At 36.6% G+C, this 21,243-nt stretch overlaps 1 protein-coding gene across 1 annotated transcript in view; it reads right to left on the reverse strand.

The window, feature by feature from the left end:
- The window catches only part of ADAMTS19 (ADAM metallopeptidase with thrombospondin type 1 motif 19), a 267,906-nt gene that overhangs the window by 18,840 nt on the left and 227,823 nt on the right, over positions 1–21,243 (reverse strand). The window contains exons 19-21 of the mRNA NM_001206114.1: positions 18,521–18,656; positions 13,121–13,325; positions 10,193–10,345 (exon numbers count right to left, since the gene is read on the reverse strand). Coding sequence (NP_001193043.1) covers positions 10,193–10,345; positions 13,121–13,325; positions 18,521–18,656 — 494 coding nt within the window. The remainder of the gene's footprint in view (positions 1–10,192; positions 10,346–13,120; positions 13,326–18,520; positions 18,657–21,243) is intronic.

The following is a 21,243-nucleotide window of genomic DNA, read 5'->3' on the forward strand; positions in this document are numbered from 1 at the left end:
ACCTCATAACAGTTTCTCAAAGCCAACCATTGTCCCTATCTCTACTGACACTACAATATGAATGGTCAGCATTTATTTAGTTACTATGTAACTGATACTTTGCTAATAACTCTTCATAAATGATTTCATCTGGCTTCAGTAATTTACTGACCAGAACATTCTGAATTCAAACCCAGGGCTGTCTGATTCCAAGACAACACCAAGTTGTCTCATCAATTACCTAACTCACAAAATCCTCTCCCCTTCATAGAAATTATATAGTATTCGCTTAGCATCTGTCTATATTTAAGACATCAATCATTTTTGAGACTGCAGCATGAAAAATGTAACTATTAAGAAAGAATTTTAATTTCTGACAGAAACCATTCACCAGTTTATAAAATGAAAGGTAATTTATGGAGATGGGAGGTAGAATTTTGAGTACAGAAGGCCCTTTCCTTCAATGTAATTCAAATAAATTGTTCTTTGTTTATCTGTGTAGAGAAATGTTAATATGTATAAAAACAATACATGTAAATAACTTTAGTTTACACTATGTAACTCTTCTACATAATATTTACTATTTAATAGTAGGTCTTGGAGAAATTCTCTCATCATTATGTATATACAAATACACTTTTAAAAATGACAGTATTCCACTGTGTATAGTATTATGAGTCATATAACTAGTTAATGGATGGGTGGGTTATTTTCAAGTGTGTGTTGTTCCAAACAAGACCGCAATGAGCATCTTCATAAATACAGTGAGTAAATTATGTGAGAATGTCTGTAAGAAAATTCTATGACAGTGGAGCTGTTGAGTCTAAGAATGTGTACATTTCAAAATAAGATTTTTTTTCACGTATCAAAATGATAGAAAATTTGATAATATCCAATTTTAGAAGCAGTGTGAGAAAACGTATGTGGAAGCAACTGGGCAGAATTTAGTAGAAACTGCTTCCTCTGTATGGCAGACCCAGACTATCCCCCAACCCACTTCTCTCGTTGCCTTGCTGAGCCCTGGAGCTGTGTGTGTGTGTTTATTTTTTAAACTTGTTTGTTCATTTTAGTTCTTCTATATGGACTCGTATATATTCTATACATAGTAAACAAAGTTATAAAGTATGTATTTTTATAATCCATTCTGTTATTTGTGCTTTTGTCTCCTAAGGTGTTTGCATAACTCAACAATGTTTTTCCTTTGACTATACACATCACTGACATAAAAGATGATGAAGCACAGCCCAAATAGAATTCACAGTCCTTCCCCTCCAACTTGGTTCATCTCTAGGCTTTCCTATCTCATAACATAGAACCACTATCTCTACAAGTTTTTCAGACCAGAAAACTATTACTTTTACTTGCACAGAGTATTTTGAAACTCAGGGAGACATTCAGTTGCTTTGGCACCTTTTGCAGATGTGGGGGCTGAGGTTAGGGGGCCTAAGGACCTGCTCTTCTGCATAGAAGACTGCTGCAGGTTGTGCACTGTAGCTGTACTGAGGCTGGAGAGCCAGAGTTAACTTGAAGCAGAGCAGGGACCTGTTTGTTAAGACAATTTTCCCCTTCATTACGTTATGCATCCATCGGATGCTTTTCTGGGCTTCCTAGGTGGTGCTACTGGTAAAGAACCCACTTGCCAATGCAGGAGATGCAAGAGATGCAGGTTCGACCCCCGGGTTAGAAAGATTCCCTGGAGGGGGAAATGACAACCCACTCCAGTATTCTTGCCTGGAGAATCCTAAGGACAGAGGAGCCTGGTGGGCTACAGTCCATGGGTCACAAAGAGTCAGACATGAGTGAAGTGAGTTAGCATGATGCCTTTCTAACTAGCTGATCATTTGCATATTTTTCCTTGTATTGTATCCATCTCCTTCCCTGGGTGTCCTGGTGGTCTGGTTATATCTATCTCTGGATATCCTCTGGTATTTGATGAACATATACTTTCCTAAATCTAAGTAAAAAACAATCAGTGCTAAAACTGCTGATTTTAATTTTATACAGCCATCAAATTGCATTATATTTTTATGTGAAACTCTACCCTGCTGCACCTATTGAAGTTCAGTGTCCCCAAAATGAGCTTTGGCCTGCTTCATACTCCACCCTTATAAAGGACATCAAGAATAATTTTTAACTCAATGATATATATTTGCTGAATTACTTCTGGGTATGGTTTAGAAGGTAAAATTATAGATGTCCTGGTATGCCACACAAAAGAAATGACAACACTATTTTAAGATTCTAGTGACTTTTCAAGGATCTATTAAGAAGACAGTATTTTTAAACCCTGTGGATTAAAAAAAATATTTCTCCCTATTTTCCAATCCAAAAGATGTTAAAAAATATTGACAATGAACATGTACATAGAGACACTCCTTCAATCTCTTTAAATTACACATTTTCTTTAGATAGAAGACATACACACAGTATGTGTGCTTCATTCTTTTTAAGCTAATATATTTCTGCTATGTTTAATTATACCAGCCAAAAGCATTTAATTACATTGAATAATTGGGAATATTTTGAAAACTCAATTTTTAAAAATATATCTGGGGCAATAGACAAGACTCTGAAGAGATCTTAAAAATAAAAATGATAACAATGCAAAACTGTCCCATTCTCTGGCAGTACATAGAGACAGAGACAAAACAATTTGATAGCCGACAGTTCAGGGATTTTGTGCATGGTTTAGAAGATGGCTATCTTTTTCAGATAGAATGGTAAGTACCAAGTTGAGTAAATGCTTGGTGGATGTATCTACACAAAATAATAGAAAGTCTCTTTTGAGGAGAAGCATCTTATATATCATTGAGGAATTTCTTCAGTATGAACAGCCTACTCAGAGATAAGTGCATTTTTAAAGTAAATTTTCCTATAATGCAAAATATCTCTTCTTTAGGATATTGTGGGATAGGTTTTCTCAATGCCTATGTGCTTAAAATGAAGCCCATAGTCTTTGCTTTCTTTAATTCACTGACTGAGTTAACAATTACAGAACTCAGGATCATAGATTCAGAGGCACTCCTGCTAGCTCAACTGGTGAAGAGCTGCCTGCCAATGCAGGAGACACAAGAGATGCAGGTTAGATCCCTGGGTCAGGAAGATCCCCTGGAGGAGGGCATGGCAATCCACTCTAGCATTCTTGCCTGGAAAATTCCATGGACAGAGGAGCCTGGCAGGCTATAGTCCATGGGTCACATAGAGTCGGACACGACTGAGTGCATGCGCACAGATGATAGATTCATATTTGTTAATTGTACAGCTGCTCAAATTTTCCTATCTTATGAGATTATCTATTAGCATAAAAATGATAAGCAGTTATCTTCTCCAAATATCAATAGACTGGTAGATATAATTAGAAAATAATACTAAATAGAAATGCTAATCCATCTCAAGAACAGTTTTCTGGATTACAGACTATTTCAGTTTGGTTTCAATCTACAAATTTTCTCAAGGTAGAAAAAATATTTACAAAGCTAGATTTTGAAATTTAATCTATTGTAAGCTTTTGTAAAGTGTGTTATACTAAATAACAAACTAGCTACATACTCTGTAAAAGTGGTTCTTGGTAAAAAAAAGAAAAGTGAAATACCAGAGTCTCTCTTAGGGCTTCCCTGATAGCTCAGCTGGTAAAGAATCCGTCTGCAATGCAGGAGACTCTGGTTCAATTTCCGGGTCAGGAAGTTCCCCTGGAGAAGGGATAGGCTACCCACTCCTATATTCTGGCCTGGAGAATTCCATGAATGCTATAGACCATGGGGTCGCAAAACTTGAAACCGGCTGAGTGACTTTCACTTCACATAGTCTCTCTTTGGGATCTGCCATGTACAGAAGAATGCTAAAGGATCTGAAAATTTTTTGAGCATAGATTATTTGATTGTCTTTATTTTTTTAATTTTTTTTAAATTTTATTTTATTTTTAAACTTTACAAAATTGTATTAGTTTTGCCAAATATCTAAATGAATCCACCACAGGTATACATGTGTTCCCCATCCTGAACCCTCCTCCCTCCTCCCTCCCCATACCATCCCTCTGGGTCATCCCAGTGCACCAGCCTCAAGCATCCAGTATCGTGATTATCTTTAACTACAGTATTTCTCTCACATGGAAACCACATCCTAATGAATGAGTTTCCCATGGAATATAATTCTGGAAATGCAAGAATTCATAAATTAATATGAATTCAGTCTTATAAAATGATGACATTCAGGTCTTTGGTAAATACTAAATTTACTAATCAATCTACTTAACAATATATTTTCTCCATCTAGCAGTTCTCATTTTATTAATTCTTTTTACTCTCTAGTTTCAGAATATACTTAACATTTCTATTTTTACATTCTAGTAAGATATTTAATTTATTTACTGTTACTGCTAATAATTTCTTTAAATTCGAAAGGGAAATCCTTCTAACAAGTGATTGAGCTTCTACTAACCTGTAACAGCCCACTTAGTTTAGCTGTATTAAAACCAGGGATCTATACATATATTCATTTGAATTCTGGAACATTCTATAAGTTGATTGAGTTGGGGTGGGGTATATGAAGCACTGCATCATCAGTCCATCTATGTAAGAATCCATAGTCAAAAGATTCTATTCTGGCCACTGGGTAACAAGAACTCCCTATTCTTCAATTTTTGGATCTCGGTTTTCTTTTTTTTTTTGGTTCCTTTTCTTTTAATATAGTAACACTAGGCTGTAGAGATGCATGATTAAAAATGTGGTATCATCTAGTAATTTGTTTTAGGATACTCTTGATTGCTCTGATCAAGTTTTAAGTTTCCTTCATTGATTCCTAAGTTTTCCTTCAGTGAAATGTCTTATGTAATTATTCCAATTTCCTACAAATGGTGGTAAGTCACAACTACCAGTGTCAGTGTTAATTGGAGTGACAAGCTTCTATGTGGAAAGCTGAAGGCAAATCATCAGGCCAAGGACCTACGAGGTCTGGGAACAGGCAATTCGTCTAAGACTCCACTGTAACAAACAGCAAGAAATACAAGAATGTTTTTCCAGGGACATGTGAAATGGTGCAAACCACCAAGCCACTTATTTATACTGACTGCTGACCAATCTGGATAAAGTGCCTGTTATGAATTGCTTTAACTTAATAATTATGCAGTATGAGACTACTTTAAGGTTACATATCTTGATTACCCAAAGAGCATTACTTAGAATACTGGCAAGATTTACATGATAATTTAAGTCTCTTTTTGAACTTCTTTTAAAAAATTTGATAGGTAATGACACAGGAAATAGCACACTTATTTTCCCATAGCTATTACTGAGTCCTAGGACAATATAATACACCAGGTAGATTTTAATGGTATTTGAAGCATATGTATTAAGAAAATTATTCTGACTAAAAATAATCCAGATATAGTCAAGTCTTTCACAGTTACAGAAATGAATTATCAAGCAATCAATATGATTTGAGTTTTAGTTATAACGCTTCTCAGAGAAAATGCAAAAAAATCATCATAAAATGCCATTTTGAGACTGCTTTAGAAAATCTTTACTATGAGAATGATCTCAAAATAAGAAGAATTCCTATTAACGTAAGTGTTATTTTCTAAAGTATTTATTTATTTGGTTGCTCCAGTCTTAATTGTGGCATGTGGAATCTTTAGTTGTAGCAAGTGGGATCTAGTTCCCTGACCAGGAACCAAACCTGGGCCCTCCTGCATTGGCGATGTGGAGTCTTAGCCACTGGACCACCAGGGAAGTCCCAACTTAAATGTTATTTTTATAGTTAGAAAGCAGGTATTAGTTTGATGTAATTCCCCTATTCATTAGAAAAAATGACCTTCGTTTTTAGATTCTTCTTCTATTCAAATGAATATACTGAATACAACTGTGGTTTCCTTTTGCAGGTAAGTTAAAAATAACTCACCATACTGCAAGCTTAAATATTTTCTACTTCTAAACAAAGCTATACCATATTACCTATATAATTAAATCACTCAGAATGATTTATTGTGCTTCCACTGCATTATTTTCTATTATATAATTACAAAAGACTCACAATCTCTTACCCAAAACTCTATTAATCATGTCATAATTTGGAATGTGGCCAAATCTAGTCACCTTCTGGAATTTTAAAGGGCTATATTAAGTTTAAATTGTACACTATGTATGGAATCCAAGAATAAGCCACAATTATGTGCAATTCCAAGGTGTTTTGTTTGGTCTTTAAAGTTCACTTGAATAAGTATAAATCATTTCTTAATACTGCACAGAAAAATTTACCCTATAGAAGCTTGATGAAGGACCAAACTCTGTATAGAAAGTAGATAAAATAATACTCTTTTATTTGCTCCTCTACTGGCCTCCAATAATGAAAACAAGAAGTTTCAGAATTTTAAGTAAAGGCAGAAAGATCAAATTCAGCCAGAAAATATGGCATTTCATTAAGCATAAGAGACTACATTATTTTTTTCAAGTCAGTGTTCTATGCTTAGGACAGTTTAAATGAGTAAATACAGATTTATAATGCCAGAAAACAGATGGGTCATGTTTTGCTTTCCCAGGAAAGACCCTAAGGCCGAATATATATCAGAATGTGGCATATGATTATTTCAACAGTTAACTCAAGCCAGAGCAAAGCAACCAGATTGTTTTTGCCTTATTTTTGCCAACTTTCTAGTCTCAATGAAATAAACATTAGCAATGTTTAATAAAGGCTGTATTACATCTACTTCAAAATCAGAGCTAACAATTATATGATAGGAAATTTTTCTTTGGGTATACCTGGATTTATAATTTTTTTCCTCTCAGCTGAGAGCAATTTTTCCCACTGTGTACACAAAATCGTCAAATCGTAAATGCTAGAAATCATATAGGCTGATACAAATGCTGTGAACACAGTTTGAGGCATAAGCCATATTCTTAGTAACCCTCCATTTAGCCAATATTACCTTGGCTCAACAGTGGTCAGTGGCTTTTAGACTGGAAAAATCTGAGAACATATACATATTTTACTGAATTGCTAATGATTCATCAATATTATTGAGGGAGAAGCAGGATTTCAGAGCTTAGACCTTACGGAGAGTCCACTGAATGAACCTGATTAAAGCCAACCCAGGATTTAATTTTAAGTCCATTTAGGTTTATCAAGTGTTTAAAAATATTAGTAGAATTTGAGTGAAACTGACAGATTAACTGACTTCAGAGGACCACAGAGATTGACCCATAATTGCACACATCTTGTTGTTATTCCGATTCCAGGAACACAGCTGATAAAAATAAGAGATCTATGTGTTTCCTCTGTCCATGAATGCTTTAATCACCGAAACTTAATAATCACAGCACCATTCTTTTTCTTGGTAATTATTTTGGGATGGTCTTCATTTGAACATGAAAGTGATACATTAAGGGTAAAACAAGAGGGGAGAAATCAATAAAGCTTGTATGGAGCCACTGGCTTTAATTTGTGCATGCTGTTTGAAACTGTTCTGTTGAGACTAAAAAAAAAGAAAGAAAGAAAGAAAACAGCTTCAAGGCAAAGAACAGACATTCATAAAAAGGGTAGAAAACACAGTATAACTGGATCTTCTACATAAGCAAACAAACTGCAACAAACAAAGGTTAAAAGTCACTGAGTAAAAATGAGCATTTATTAGATCTATCCATTACTTTCTTTACTCAAAAAGGCTATTCTAGCTAGGTAGCAATGGAGTAACATAACAAAGATGAATTTAAACTAATTCAGTACAAGCCTATTTAAAAACTGTTGTTTAGCTGCTAAGTCATGTCTGACTCTTTTGCCACCCCATGGACTGCAGCACGCCAGGCTCCTCTGTCTGTGGGATTCTTCCGGCTAGAATACTGGACTGGGTTGCCATTTCCTCCTCCAGGGGATCTTCCCTACCATGGATGGAAACCCCATTTCCTGCAGTGGCAGGCAGGTTCTTTACTACTGAGCCACCAGGGAAGTCCTACGTACATGTGAATGGTGGTAAAATTGAAAAAAAAATTTTTTCAGGCTTAGCACAAATCAATGTTTTTTATGATCTCCCCTGTTAATTTTGATTTTGCTTAAGATTTGACCAGAGGCCACAAAACAGGCACATTTATTAATCAATTGCAATAGTATTCATCATATAAATAAGATTTGCTAGCCTTATTTCCATATGCAGCAATGTGGGAGCTTAGCATTCTGGGTCACAAATTATATCTGGACCTTCTATTTTTTGTAATAATTTTGCTTTTTATAGTTAACTAGGGATTAACATTTATCACTTAGAATATTTCTATTAATGAAGTTGGAAGAATATTGCTCATTTATTCCAGTCATTTTAAAACTTTTTCTTAGAGCAGAATTATTTCATTTTGGGAAAACATCTAGAATTTCGCTAGCCAAAATAAACAAATGCAGTTTCTACAACTGATCAATACGTGATCCTTCACACACTCCCGCAAGGAGTACATTCATTTCCTCAACCTAGTTTAAACTTTCAGTGTCAAATGAGGTGTTAATATAAAAATGGATCGAAAATAACGGTGTTATCTATTTTCCTTATTTCACTCTTAAGGAATTAGACACAGAAGCAGTCAATGAGGGAGTCCTAACTGTACCCCATGTTCTTGACTTGCAAGCCATATCTTTCCCCATCACTCTATTTGTCTCTTAGAAGTGGGAACTCTAAAGCCTGAACATGAAATAAATTATTTATGGTCAATTTAGAATTCTCTTTTGTCTAAAGGTTGCTTACTCTGAAGTGTGAAGTTTCCTTATATGGTTCAACAGCTAAAAGCTGCATGGATTGGGTTATTTCCTAATTCTGTAGTCAGGGGCTGATTTACATTGTTGACAAATGTACCTTGTAGAGTCCCAATGTTCAAAGATGTGGGAACAGTACAGTTCAGTGAGAATTCATATGCAAAGTTAATATACAAACTTTCACTGGAGAATAAAAGCATGAAAAATCATAAGAAAATAGATTTTAAATGTCATGGATTTCTTTTTGAGTAATAATGAGGAGGCTGACTAACCAAAGAAAGTTGTACAATGAGAATATTTCTTTCAGAATATCCTTTAGGTTTATTCATGAACAGCTATCACTTGCCCCTCCATGCCATGGCAGGCACCATTTTTTTTTATTTGTAATACAACAGGGAATTTATAAAGTAGATTTATTATGTCTATTGTAAGCCTTAGAACATTAGATTCCATGATAACAGGTTCAATATAGCAAGGCACAAGGGATCATCTGACTAAAACTTCTAAAAGTTAGTATTTGACAGCTATTTTCACTCAGATATGATCAGAATTGTATCTAAAAACATGGGATTTAAAAAAAATAAATAAAAATAAAAACATGGGATTTATTAATACTTTTAGAGTGACTATCTGAGCTATTTTCTACAACCCAAAAAGTTCTACTTAATTCATAAATTTTAAATATTACCATTAAATGAATAAACTCACTGTTCACCTGTGAATGAAACTGTGTCTACCTGATCTGAATAAAGGACTTCAAGAATTCTGCTCCTTTCAATTTCTTCTATGTACAATCCAAAATAATGGTGAGGAAAACAATACCCTTTACATATTAAGATGGGAATTCTCTTTGGTCCTGTCATTATCTACCTTACTTATATTTCAAAGGAACTTATCTGGTAGTATTCTACTCACTAGACAAGTTTTTTTTTTTTTTTTAAGACAAGTTTTATACAAAAAATATTCTGAGCAAAATCAGTATCAACATTACAAGCAGCAAAACAATAATAATATGTAATACTTGTCGAGAGCTTCCTTTGTGTCAAAAATGGTGTTCAGTAGTTTACATGTTTCTATCTTACTGATACTTATTATTTAGAACAGTTTTATAGAGTTATTATCATAGACAGAAAAATAGGATTTGGACTGTAGTATTTAATACTCTTGGCTCAGTGGTAAAGAATCCACCTGCTAATGCAGGACATGTGGGCTCTATCCCTGGGTCGGGAAGATACCCTGGAGGAGGAAATGGCAACTCACTCCAGTATTCTTGCCTGGAAAACCTCATGGACAGAGGAGCCCAGGGGCTATAGTCCAATGGGTCGCAAAGAGCCAGACATGACTTTACAACTACACACGTACATATGTAATACTCTACCTTAGCTCTATCTTCTATGCCTCCTGTACTTCATATCGTGTGGTTATAGTACTCAGGGCAATGCTGACAATACAGAAACTTAATACTGAGAATGTACAGAACGGTTCTCACCTTAGACCAGTCACCCATCCGCCACACATAGCATTTGGAGTAATCCTCACAGTCTTCAGCCTCCCTGGGTCGGGTGGAGAGGACACATTTCTTTCTAGGGTTAGTACACCTCACAGTCCGATGACGTACACCCTTGCCACACTTGACCGAACACTGGAAAATAACGTCAGAGACTGTGGATAAAGCTGGTGATTACAAGATATAGACTTGATGATCAAATTACATTAGGAACTGGTTCTTATCTCTCATACACCTATCACCTACACAAAGGCCAGAATGAAGGCTATGCCCTAGCATCAGAGGCCAGACAGTGCTTCAGGCACAGTGCTAGAAATGAATGGGTTTCAGGAACACAGGACCATTACTACAGAGAGTTCTGTGACACAGTGATTGCTTATGAAAGACAGATAAACGTGGTCAAAGTGTAAAACACTAACCTAATAACTGACATCAAATTATCATATATAATTATGTAAGGAAATTCATTTTATTTTTGGTGAAGACTTAGTTTGTGTTAGCCTTAAGAAGTGCTTGTAAAAAAATGACAATTTCTAAGAGGATATAAAGTTAAAACAGAGAATATGTAGCAAAAACAAAAATTTCTTTACATAATTATATACTTCTAGAAATCATCATTCTAAATGGTTGTTTGGATTGAAAATATAATTCAGTTCAAAAAGTTCAGTTCATCTCATGAATAACTGATGCTTGATTAATGATGTGCTATAACAGGTATGAGGCCTGTAGGATATAACTGACCTTCTCTTTTACATTTATGCTCCCCATTAAGGAACATGTATAAAGCTTCCCAGTCTTACAAGAGTGTGCAGCACTGATTATCTGGACACAGGAACCAAAATGCCATTGGGTATGACAGCTGAGAGGGAGGAAGGGACGAGAGACGTGGCAAAACTTGAAAACTCCAATTTATATCTGGAAAAGTTCCAAAGAAAGAGCTACAGCGATACAGTTAGCAAGGATGTAGCAGCAGATTTCAGCAGTTGTTTTTCTGAAAACTGAAGCATAGAACGCATGAGATTTTAAATATAATACATTTGGCACAAATGAGTCATTGTCTCATAATTTTTAGTTTGTATTTGAATGTCTTGAGCCTTAAGGCAGACTACACATATTTACATTAAATTTTTTTTTTTCCAATGGGGCTTCCCTGGTGGCTCAGTGGTAAATAATCTGCCTGCAAGCAGAAGCCACAGGAGATGAGGGTTCAATCTCTGGGTCAGAAAGATCCCCTGGAGAAGGGAATGGCAACCCACTCCAGTATTCTTGCCTGGAGACTCCCATGGACAGAGGAGCCTCATGGGCTACAATCCATGGGGTTGCAAAGAATCAGACATGACTGAAGTGACTTAGCACATTTTTTCCAATGGAAACTAATCCTGTTCTATAAATTCAATTTTTATATTAAATAAAAACAAGAGATATTTTCAAGATTGGTATATTACTTTGAGACATATTACTTCTCCCATCTGGTGCCAAAAATCAGTATGTTAGAACATTTCTGACCTAATCCCTCTTGAAGAGTTTGCAAAAGTGTTACACTTAAGATGAAGGTAGGGTATTTCTGTTTCTCTGATGTTCATGTGAATCATTTCTCCAGACTGAACTGATCCATTTTGATGTAAAAATGATATATACCATACATGATGAAGGATCTTTTCAACAAAATCTTTTTTTTTTTTTAATGAATGAAGCATTTATTAATCCAGCATTAATTTGTTCTAATGCTCCGTGTTGGCAGCCGCCACCTGTCTGGATATTTTGTCCAGACCCCTCTGTCCCTGAGGTGTTCAGTTTGCAACCCCCTTCTTTGTCCTTTTCTACCATTTTCAGCCTCGCCAGGGCTTTGAGGACCTGGAAGGCTACGCTCTTGGAGTCTCTACTAAAAAGGCTCGTAAAGCTCAGAAATAAGACAAGAGAAAGATACACTATTTGCTAGTGTGTTTTTTTGGGGGGGAGGTTGGGTTAACTGAAGAATATCCCCAAACCTTATTATCTAAGCTACTCTGTCCTCAATGTTCAAATGAATGGCTACTTACTGCAGCTTGGCATTTTCAGTTTGTCATTTTTACAACCCAACTAATATTTTGAAATCAAGCATATGAATGTTTCAGCTATGGATGTGTATGCACATGTGTCTTTGCACATGTATATTCGTATACAAGTGTGAGGGTGTTCATGTACATGCACCCACAAGCCCACCTAAAACGCTTTGGAGTGGCTAGTAAATATAAGTATTGACTGGTGTTAATCATCATGAGAAGACATGTACCATGATAACAAAATAAGCAAACGGTTTGGCACGGGACAAAGCTGTATGCTACACGTGATAAGCTGGTGGGTACATATGCGGTGTTAGGTAGTACTGAGGTCAAATCTCAGGTCCAGCACTTAAGTAGGACTTTGAGTAAACTAATTTCTCTGAGCCAAAGTACTATAAAATGGTGAAACTTAACTTCTCTGCATTGGTGATTAAATATCAAAAAGTTACTAAATATGAGGTAAAAACAGAAGCCCTGTTCACAAGAAATGACTGTTAAGTGTTAATATCCTTTCTTCTCCTTTCTCTTCTAAATGCTCAGAGATATAGGATGAGTCAATGTGTATTTTCATATGTGTCCACTATAGAGTATACTTATGGCATAGAAATAAAAAATCTGGATTCTAAAATGTACATAATATATGCTCGTGATTATGTTACGATATTCACAGTATAAAAAGTAAATCGGTGTTTTTCCTAATTTCAAAATTATTTGAAATGAATGTATTCCTTTTATCACCAGAAAAATCAATAAACAGTATTAAAACTGCCATGCAGAGAGACTCTGATTTTGATACAACACAACCTTATACAGGCTGAGAGTCAGAAAGGCAGAAGAAAACGGAGAAGCATCGGGGCAGAGACCATACCTCGGACCACACGCCCGCCTCCCACACAGTCATGCAGTCCTGGCCCTCGCAGCGCTGGGCGGAGGCTGGCTTGGGCCCCGCGCAGTCCCTCTCCCGGGCTCTGGTCAAGGTTCCATTGCTCAGCTGTTGGGTACAGGCCACTTGTCTGCTCTGCATCCCTTTTCCACAAGTTCGTGAACAGGGGGTCCATTCTGTCATCATCCACCTAAAAGTAAAGCAAGAGTCAGTGAGACAAACTAAAAGATATCTACTTACTGCATATTTTGACATGGCTAGAATTGGCAGAATGCTATACATTGTGTTTGCACCACTGTATTTTTTTAAAATTTTTTTTAAATTTTATTTTATTTTTAAACTTTACATAATTGTATTAGTTTTGCCAAATATCAAAATGAATATTTTTTTAACTAATATTTGAGTTTTTTTCCTACGACACCAAGGCTTTCTATTGCTTTGAATTCTCCGTACTTCTTATCTCAGAGCCTTGCTCTTATTAGAATCTCAAAGGACTTATCAGACTCAGGCCCTGTCATCTTGCATGCTTTGCTGGCTACTGCCTGTCCCATTGCCATATTGAGAGATCTAACAAGAATAAAACTGCATAGCATAAATGAGTTTGTTCCTATTCTCTGCATTTAGAACCTTCACAATAACCCCACCTGTTAAGTTCTACAACTTCTGCGGCCATTTACAGAAAGGGAAACTGAGGCAAGGGGAGATGTAGTGACTTCCCTAAGGTTACAAAGTTGTGGAGTCAGAAACTGAAATGAGACTGCCGACTACCTCGCAAGGGGACACGTGCAGGTATTGGCAAATAAAAGAAGCCTGTCTTGGAGAACCCCACTTACCTGGGTAAGCAATCACTAATGTTTTATGCCCATCACCTGCAACCAGGTTTTTATGTCTGGGGTGGACCCTCCACGGAGAGCCAAAGTCGCTTCTTTAGGCTGGCTGCTATCTTGTTACAATGTGATCATTAGCATCAAAGTGACAGGCTACATGCAAAGTGAGCTGATTTTAGAGGTTCTCAGGACTTCAATATTATTCTCAGATTTCACTAATTCTGCCAATTCATATGTATTTTAATACATAGATGAAGATCCTTTTTCCAAACAACCATTATGGGCAGTGATGCATCTCTATGCCACTTCCATTTCTAATGAACTGGGATCAACCCTAAGGACCACTCATTCAAACATCTCCCCAAATTTATTTCAGGAAGGAGCCAAGGCCTATGACAGAAAAGTGATTCATAAAATTTTGTTTCTGCATGATTCCTGTCAAAAAAAAAAAAAAAAAGCCCTCTGGGCCTTTCGGATTATTTAGATAAGCTTATAGGGGGATTTTGGGATTCCCAGGTGGCGCTAGTGGGAAAGAACACCCCTGCCAGTGCAGGAGACATAAGAGATATGGGTTCAGTCCCTGGGTTGGGAAGATCCCCTAGAGGAGGGCAGGGCAACCCACCCCAGTATTCTTGCCTGGAGAATCCCATGGACAGAGGAGCCTGGTGGGCTACAGTCCATAAGTTCACAAAGAGTCAGACAGGACTGAAGCGACTCAGCACACATGCACAGAGGGGGACTTAAACCCCTTACTAAATGATCTACGTAACACTACAGCACAGCACAGGGCAATCAGAAGCCATGAGCATCAAGCTGGCTTCCTTACTATCCGTATTCGTGACACAATACTTAGCAGCTGCTACAGTTCCATGTTTCTCATTTGTTAGTGTTTATTATTATAGTGTCTGACATACAAAAGGCATTGAGTATATAGTATGTTCTATATATGCCAGAGTGTATTTATAATTATTCTTATATTTCTCTATGTTTATCTTAGAACATAAACCATATGCTCAACTGACTTCTAGACCTTTCTATTTCACCTTATGGAACTTATTTATGAAGCATCCACAGCCTAGATCCTTAACATCCAGGTCCAAGACCCTTCCTCCTGGAGTACTTTCTCCATCCATCCCACAAGGACTCTGTTATCCTCTGCCCTCTGTCACCTGGCTTGTGGCAATGCTCCAAAGTTTGAGAAGTCATATGCTCAGGCCACCTAGTTTTTGCATCTGTATAATGGCTCAATCCTAAATGAGTCTATGCTCCTATTTCTAAAAAAGAAGAAAACATCACCATAACATTTGCACTCCAATACTGCCTCTAAGAAAGTTCCTGTCTGCTCGTCTACCAAGTATGATGCAGACCTACCAGTTTGCTATGGAGTCCCCTAGTGGATTTTTCCTAAAGTGAATATTTATCTTCCAAGTTTATTTGTTTCTGCTTCATCTTTCCCCACAAGAATACCTAGGTTATAAGAACAATATGAACCCATCTATGTGTCTTGCCCCTAAACTAGGGAACCAACCATGGAACTACAGAAGACAGTACTGAAAAGAGAAGTATTTACAATTTCATGAAATCTCAATTTTTTTAAATAAAGTAAGTTTTAGAAACCCATAGTGCAACGATAAAAATTCACTTTTTTTCATTCCTTGGAAAACTGCTGAAAAATAAGAACAAAAATATGTAACACATTGTGTAGTGAAGGAAAACATTTTGTATCTTAGAACTCATCTAATTTGGAATTATCTCATTTTCTTATCTGCAAGACTACTGCTTACACAGCTAGCGCATCAGTGTATTTTCTATACGGTACACAAGGTTACATCAGGCTCTTTGGTGACTTTTTCAATAAATGTCAATAGCAATTAGAATGTTTCTCAGCACAGTGGGGGAAAGAAAGCAAGAGGAATGAAAGTTGTGCTATGGCAATAAGTCTTGGCAAGTTTTCCTGTGATGAGTCCTCATAATTTCTGTGTCCATTTCTTGCTTTTCAATATTTTGGTTAACCTCACTGACATTGCTTCCTGGTGGTTTAAAATATACCACCTCCTTTTCCAAGGGAAAGTCGACAATAATCTCTAACAAAAAGAGAGATTCCAGTCTCCAGCTGAAAAAATTTTTCACTCAGAAATGTACTGGCCTTTTAAAACCATTCATTTTACCAAGTCATTATCAGGGCATTTTTCCCCAAGATAGCTGAGGTCAGTGAATGAACAATAACTGGCCTGTACTGTACACTCGATTCTTCACAGACCCAGTATGGAAGTGACAAAATGCCCTAGAGTCCTCAAACCCAGCTCATTCAATGTTCCCGACAGACCAGAAAAAGCCACTGCTCTTTGACCCAGATGGCAAAGCTATATGGTATATAAAACAAATGCTGTTTTGAAACATTTTAATAAATTATTTAACACAAGGTAAATTAGCATTTGATGTCTATTAAAAGGGATGAAAACGAAAAAGATAATTCTTAGGAATAGTAATAATAACAACAAAAAATCCAAGTTCTTTAGCTGACAAGGCAAAAGCTAAAAATTCAACTTCTGTATCTATCTGCTTAGTACCGAATGAAAAAGAACCAAAGACCTGACTCTAGGCAACAATATTTCCCTAGGTCACCCTTTCTGTTGATTAGTACTCTGCCTTACAAAAACACTTAATTGGTTCACCCACAGAGTTAGGATTAAAAGAATATAGTCTGGCTGGAGCAAAGGGACTGTTAAACATTACTGAAAGTACTTTAGTATACTTTTTTCTTTTGGATATTCTTTTACATATTAATATTCTATTCTTTAGGAGCATATTTTCCCCTGTCAGGGAGGAGGGTAGGATTGTTAGAACATGAATGCAAAGCAAAGAAAAAGTAGTAATCAGCTTTTGATACCTTAAATATACTGAGTCTACAGAAAAGCAAGTCTTGAAATTTCAGCTTTGTAGAGGAAGACAAGATTATCCAAATTCTTTTAAGCTCTCATAACATAGCATGAGCCAGATATGGAGAGTTTTGCAATAAGCCAGAAACAGAGGGAACTCGGATGCAGTGCTACATCTGATGGGGGAAGGTGGAGAGGAAAAGAGAAACCAGAGGAACTGAGCATTAGCCTATGTGACACTAATTCCCAGAGAGATTACTGAAGACAGAAAAAGCCTAAATATAGTTAATTGGCAGCTCTCCTGCTCCTTCTCCTTTAGCTCCCCATACATTGTGGTGGAAGGTCACGAGGAAGCTTATCTTAGAGAGCACCCCAAAGCTACGAGTTCTCTGAATATCCGAGATGTATACATTCACTGTGACTCCACTGCAGAAACTACTGGGACAGGAGATCAATTGTTTGACTCCCTAAGAACTCATGCATACACCCTAACTCACTGAGCTTCAACAAATCTCTGAGTGTCAGGATAGAATAAAAGTCTGTGTCTCCAGATTCCAGAGAAATCAACCCAGCCGCAGACTCTTTTTGTCACTCTATCCTTCAAAGCTGTGAGGACGAATGACACTGGGGCTGAGTCCCACTCAAGCCCAACATCAATTTTTATATGAGACCACAGTGACTTTTCAGGAGCCCTGTGCCAGAAACCATTCTGCACAGCCTTGCTCCAAAATCATGCTTAGGTTCCATTCACCCATCTCTGATGGTTACTAAGGGGTATCCTTCCTTCTACATCACTTTAAGCTGCTCAGCATGGCTGTTCTATCCCCTACTCATGGGTTTCTTGCCTGCCTTGTTGCTTATTACTCACTGAGAAAGTCACAGGGGACCAAAGGAACCAATTTTCTAATAGCTAGGACCCAGGTCAGGAATCTGGTGATCAGAGATCAAGAATCAGTTTGTCTCTGGGGCAAAGAAGTGAGAATCTAAACTTGGGGGCCAGAAGGACCAAATGCTCTCAGTGTTGTGTCAGGGACTGGGTCCTGGTCAGTCCCACTTTATTTTATATCATCATTGGCAGGTCCTAACATACCATTTTGGAGAAGGCGATGGCACCCCACTCCAGTACTCTTGCCTGGAAAATCCCATGGACGGAGGAGCCTGGTAGGCTGCAGTCCATGGGGTCGCGAAGAGTCGGACACGACTGAGTGACTTCCCTTTCACTTTTCACTTTCATGCATTGGAGAAGGAAATGGCAACCCACTCCAGTGTTCTTGCTTGGAGAATCCCAGGGATGGGGGAGCCTGGTGGCTGCCGTCTATGGGGTCACACAGAGTTGGACACGACTGAAGCGACTTAGCAGCAGCAACATATCATTTTGGAGAATTTGGGAATGAGTAGTTGAATTCAGCCAAATAGTTAGATTTCTGAAGAGGTGACCAACAGGTTACCAAATAATTTTAACTACTCCTTCCTTATTCAGTTAGGAGTTGTTTTCACACTGTGAGCAGTAGATAAGGTAGACATCAATCCTAGCCTTGCTTCTCCAGCACCCGTTCCCTAGAGTTGATTACGCTCCTTTCTTAGACCCTGCTTATTTAAAGCCTTTCATTTTGGTACACAACACACTGTACTGCTTTTAAGAAACTGTGATTCTTTAATGAGTGTTGAGACAGGTTTACCTTGTTTGGCATGGCTGCTCGTTGCACTTGCGAATCTGTGGCTCTGGCTTTGTTAAGTACTTGCATTTCTTGTTATCCACAATGCTGATATTTTTGTTCATGATTTTTGTGCAAGACACTGTTGTTTTCCTTTCTCCTGAAAACAGCAAATAAACATCAAAAGATTTGTTATTATAGGCCTCTATGTGATGGACTTAGGAGGTATTCTTAGGCTTGTACTTTTCATATGTTAAACAAATTTTAGATTAGATCAATGAAAATGATATTATTTATAATGTGCAAAACAAAATGTACCTCTAGGCTTAAGTAAGATGAATAATATTTTTTTAATTGTTAGCAACTAAATGGAAAGCTTTATAATACAAAAAGATTATGGTAGCATGAGTTGATAAAACATTAATTAAAGATACTTATAAAGGACTGTATCATCTTTTAGCATTCAGTGGTGGAAAGCTGTATTTTTATAAAGTCTCTGTGCTGTCACAAAAGCACATAAACACTCATATAAACGTGTGAACATTTTATCACCTGGCTGTACACCATCGGGGTAAGTTTTAGGAGGTAAGCTTATTTCGAGTATAACTCAAATCTTTTTTGTCACTTTTGGTAAAAAACCCAAGAATTCAAGAAATACTCCCTAATGATTATCCTGTTCTCTAAGAAAAACCATGGCAGTTTTCCCATTTTTCACAAGATTTCAGAAAATGGGCTTTTTTCCTTTCTCTGGTAAGATGAAGTTTGATTATAAGAGGTAAAAATGACTATTTGTACATGATACTCATTTCGCTCAGAACCTTGTAAGCACTCTTACTTGACAACACTTATATTATTTCATCTTACACTGAAAAAGCCAACTACATATGTGCTGATTCTCTTTTCCTAAAACAGTCTAAATATCTATATAGGATTTAATAATCTAATGTAACTTGTTTGACCCTATAAAATAATTAAATCAGTCAATAACTGTAAAGCCAGACAGGTCATGAAGGATTAAGGAAAAAAAAAATCACAAGTCTTTGTATCACTATTGAAGGGCCCATTAGTTAGGGTCCTATGACTGTCATGCAATAATAATTAGGAAACTCAGAGAAGCAGAAATGACTTACAATGTTAAGTTTTCTTCACAGAGAAAACCAGCCTTACTAGGTAGCGGTTACCTAAATGTGAGAATTCAGGAAATTTTTGGTCAACATCTGCCTAGTTTCCCTATGCTTCAAGTGCTCTTTTATGACCTGACCCAGATAATGAATAGATATTACACAAATTTTGTATAATGCTAGCATATGTATGTATTATTTCTACATGACAATGATGCTTACCTAAATGCAGGATTAAAATAAATGTTGCTTTTTTGAAATATTTGTTTTAAAATCTAATTTAAAACCTCATAGTCATAAGGCACTCTTTTACAGAATAGATGGAGTTGTCTAAATTAATTTACATTTAATGCTTTTCACAACCACAGCACAGAAGGATGACAATCAGACAATATCCAGAAAGCTTTTGCTGAAATTCACTGTAGTCACGGAATGAATAACTCAGAGCTAATTATACTGCATTTTTTCATTTACTCAGAAAGCGTCTAACTTTAGTTATGCTGGCCCAGAGGTGACATACTGAGCTAATGACAAAAATCTTTCAAGTACTGATATATCGAAAAAGATACAGGTATTGGCACCAATACGTGGAGTGCCTTACTGGTGTTCTAACAAAGTATGAAGCTGTGTGAGTAAGAATTGGGACATTTCCATCCACACTGTAGCAAATAAGCTCATATCGTAAGTTTTTTGGCAGACAGAAGAGGGTTTAGCCCTACTTTTAAAAAATTTCATTGAACAAAAACAAAAGAATCAAGGGGGAAAAAAAATCTAATGCTCAACTACAGTCACATTATGCCTATGAAAATACAACCAGGATCCTAAAGCCATATGGAAATGTTATTGTTTGATTTTTTTCTTTTATATATTTTTATGTCCCAGCCAACACAGGAAATTTCCATTCTAGCATCTAATAGCAGTATTTACAACGCATCCAATACTGTGGAACCAAGGGATGAACAGAAAAGTGATGAAGTAACTGGCCTTCTGCCTGAATCTTGAGTAGATGCAAGCTGTTGACAGTGTATTATTTGCTTTATGGCAATTAACTTAATCTCTGGGTCATTCCTGCTAAATTATTATTGGGGAAATCTGTTTTGATGTTCTAAATTAATTATAAACCAAATACAATAACCATTACGAATTCATCTTATCACCAAATTTGGGCAAAATTTTAAAAGGAAGGTTAATTTTTATTTACTGATTCTTTGTTCTCTGAAGACAGTTAACAAAAACTAGATACTATGTTGTGTTCCTTCTTTTCCAGTCTCAGAGATAAGCTGGTATTTTTTTCTATGCTAGGTATTTAATCCATAAAATGGCTATTTCTAATAGAACTCTATTCTACTCAGGTAGATCACATTTCTAAAACCTGCATCATGTATGTGGAAACAGTTTGAGGTGTAGGTTGAGTATTTCAGGATGCATAACTGAAATTCTCTACATGTTATAGGACATTTCAAACTTTTTCTTTGAAAAATTTCCTTTTATTTTTGAAATAATTTTTTACCCACATCTACTTTGGGAAATAAGAGGATCTGAATACCCTTTATCCAATTCCCCGCAATGGTAATGACTTGCAAGACTATACTAAAGCATCACTACCAAAAGACTGACATTGATATC

The sequence above is a fragment of the Bos taurus genome, chromosome 7 (genome assembly GCF_002263795.3).
Source record: "Bos taurus isolate L1 Dominette 01449 registration number 42190680 breed Hereford chromosome 7, ARS-UCD2.0, whole genome shotgun sequence".
In the NCBI taxonomy this organism is placed as follows: domain Eukaryota; kingdom Metazoa; phylum Chordata; class Mammalia; order Artiodactyla; family Bovidae; genus Bos; species Bos taurus.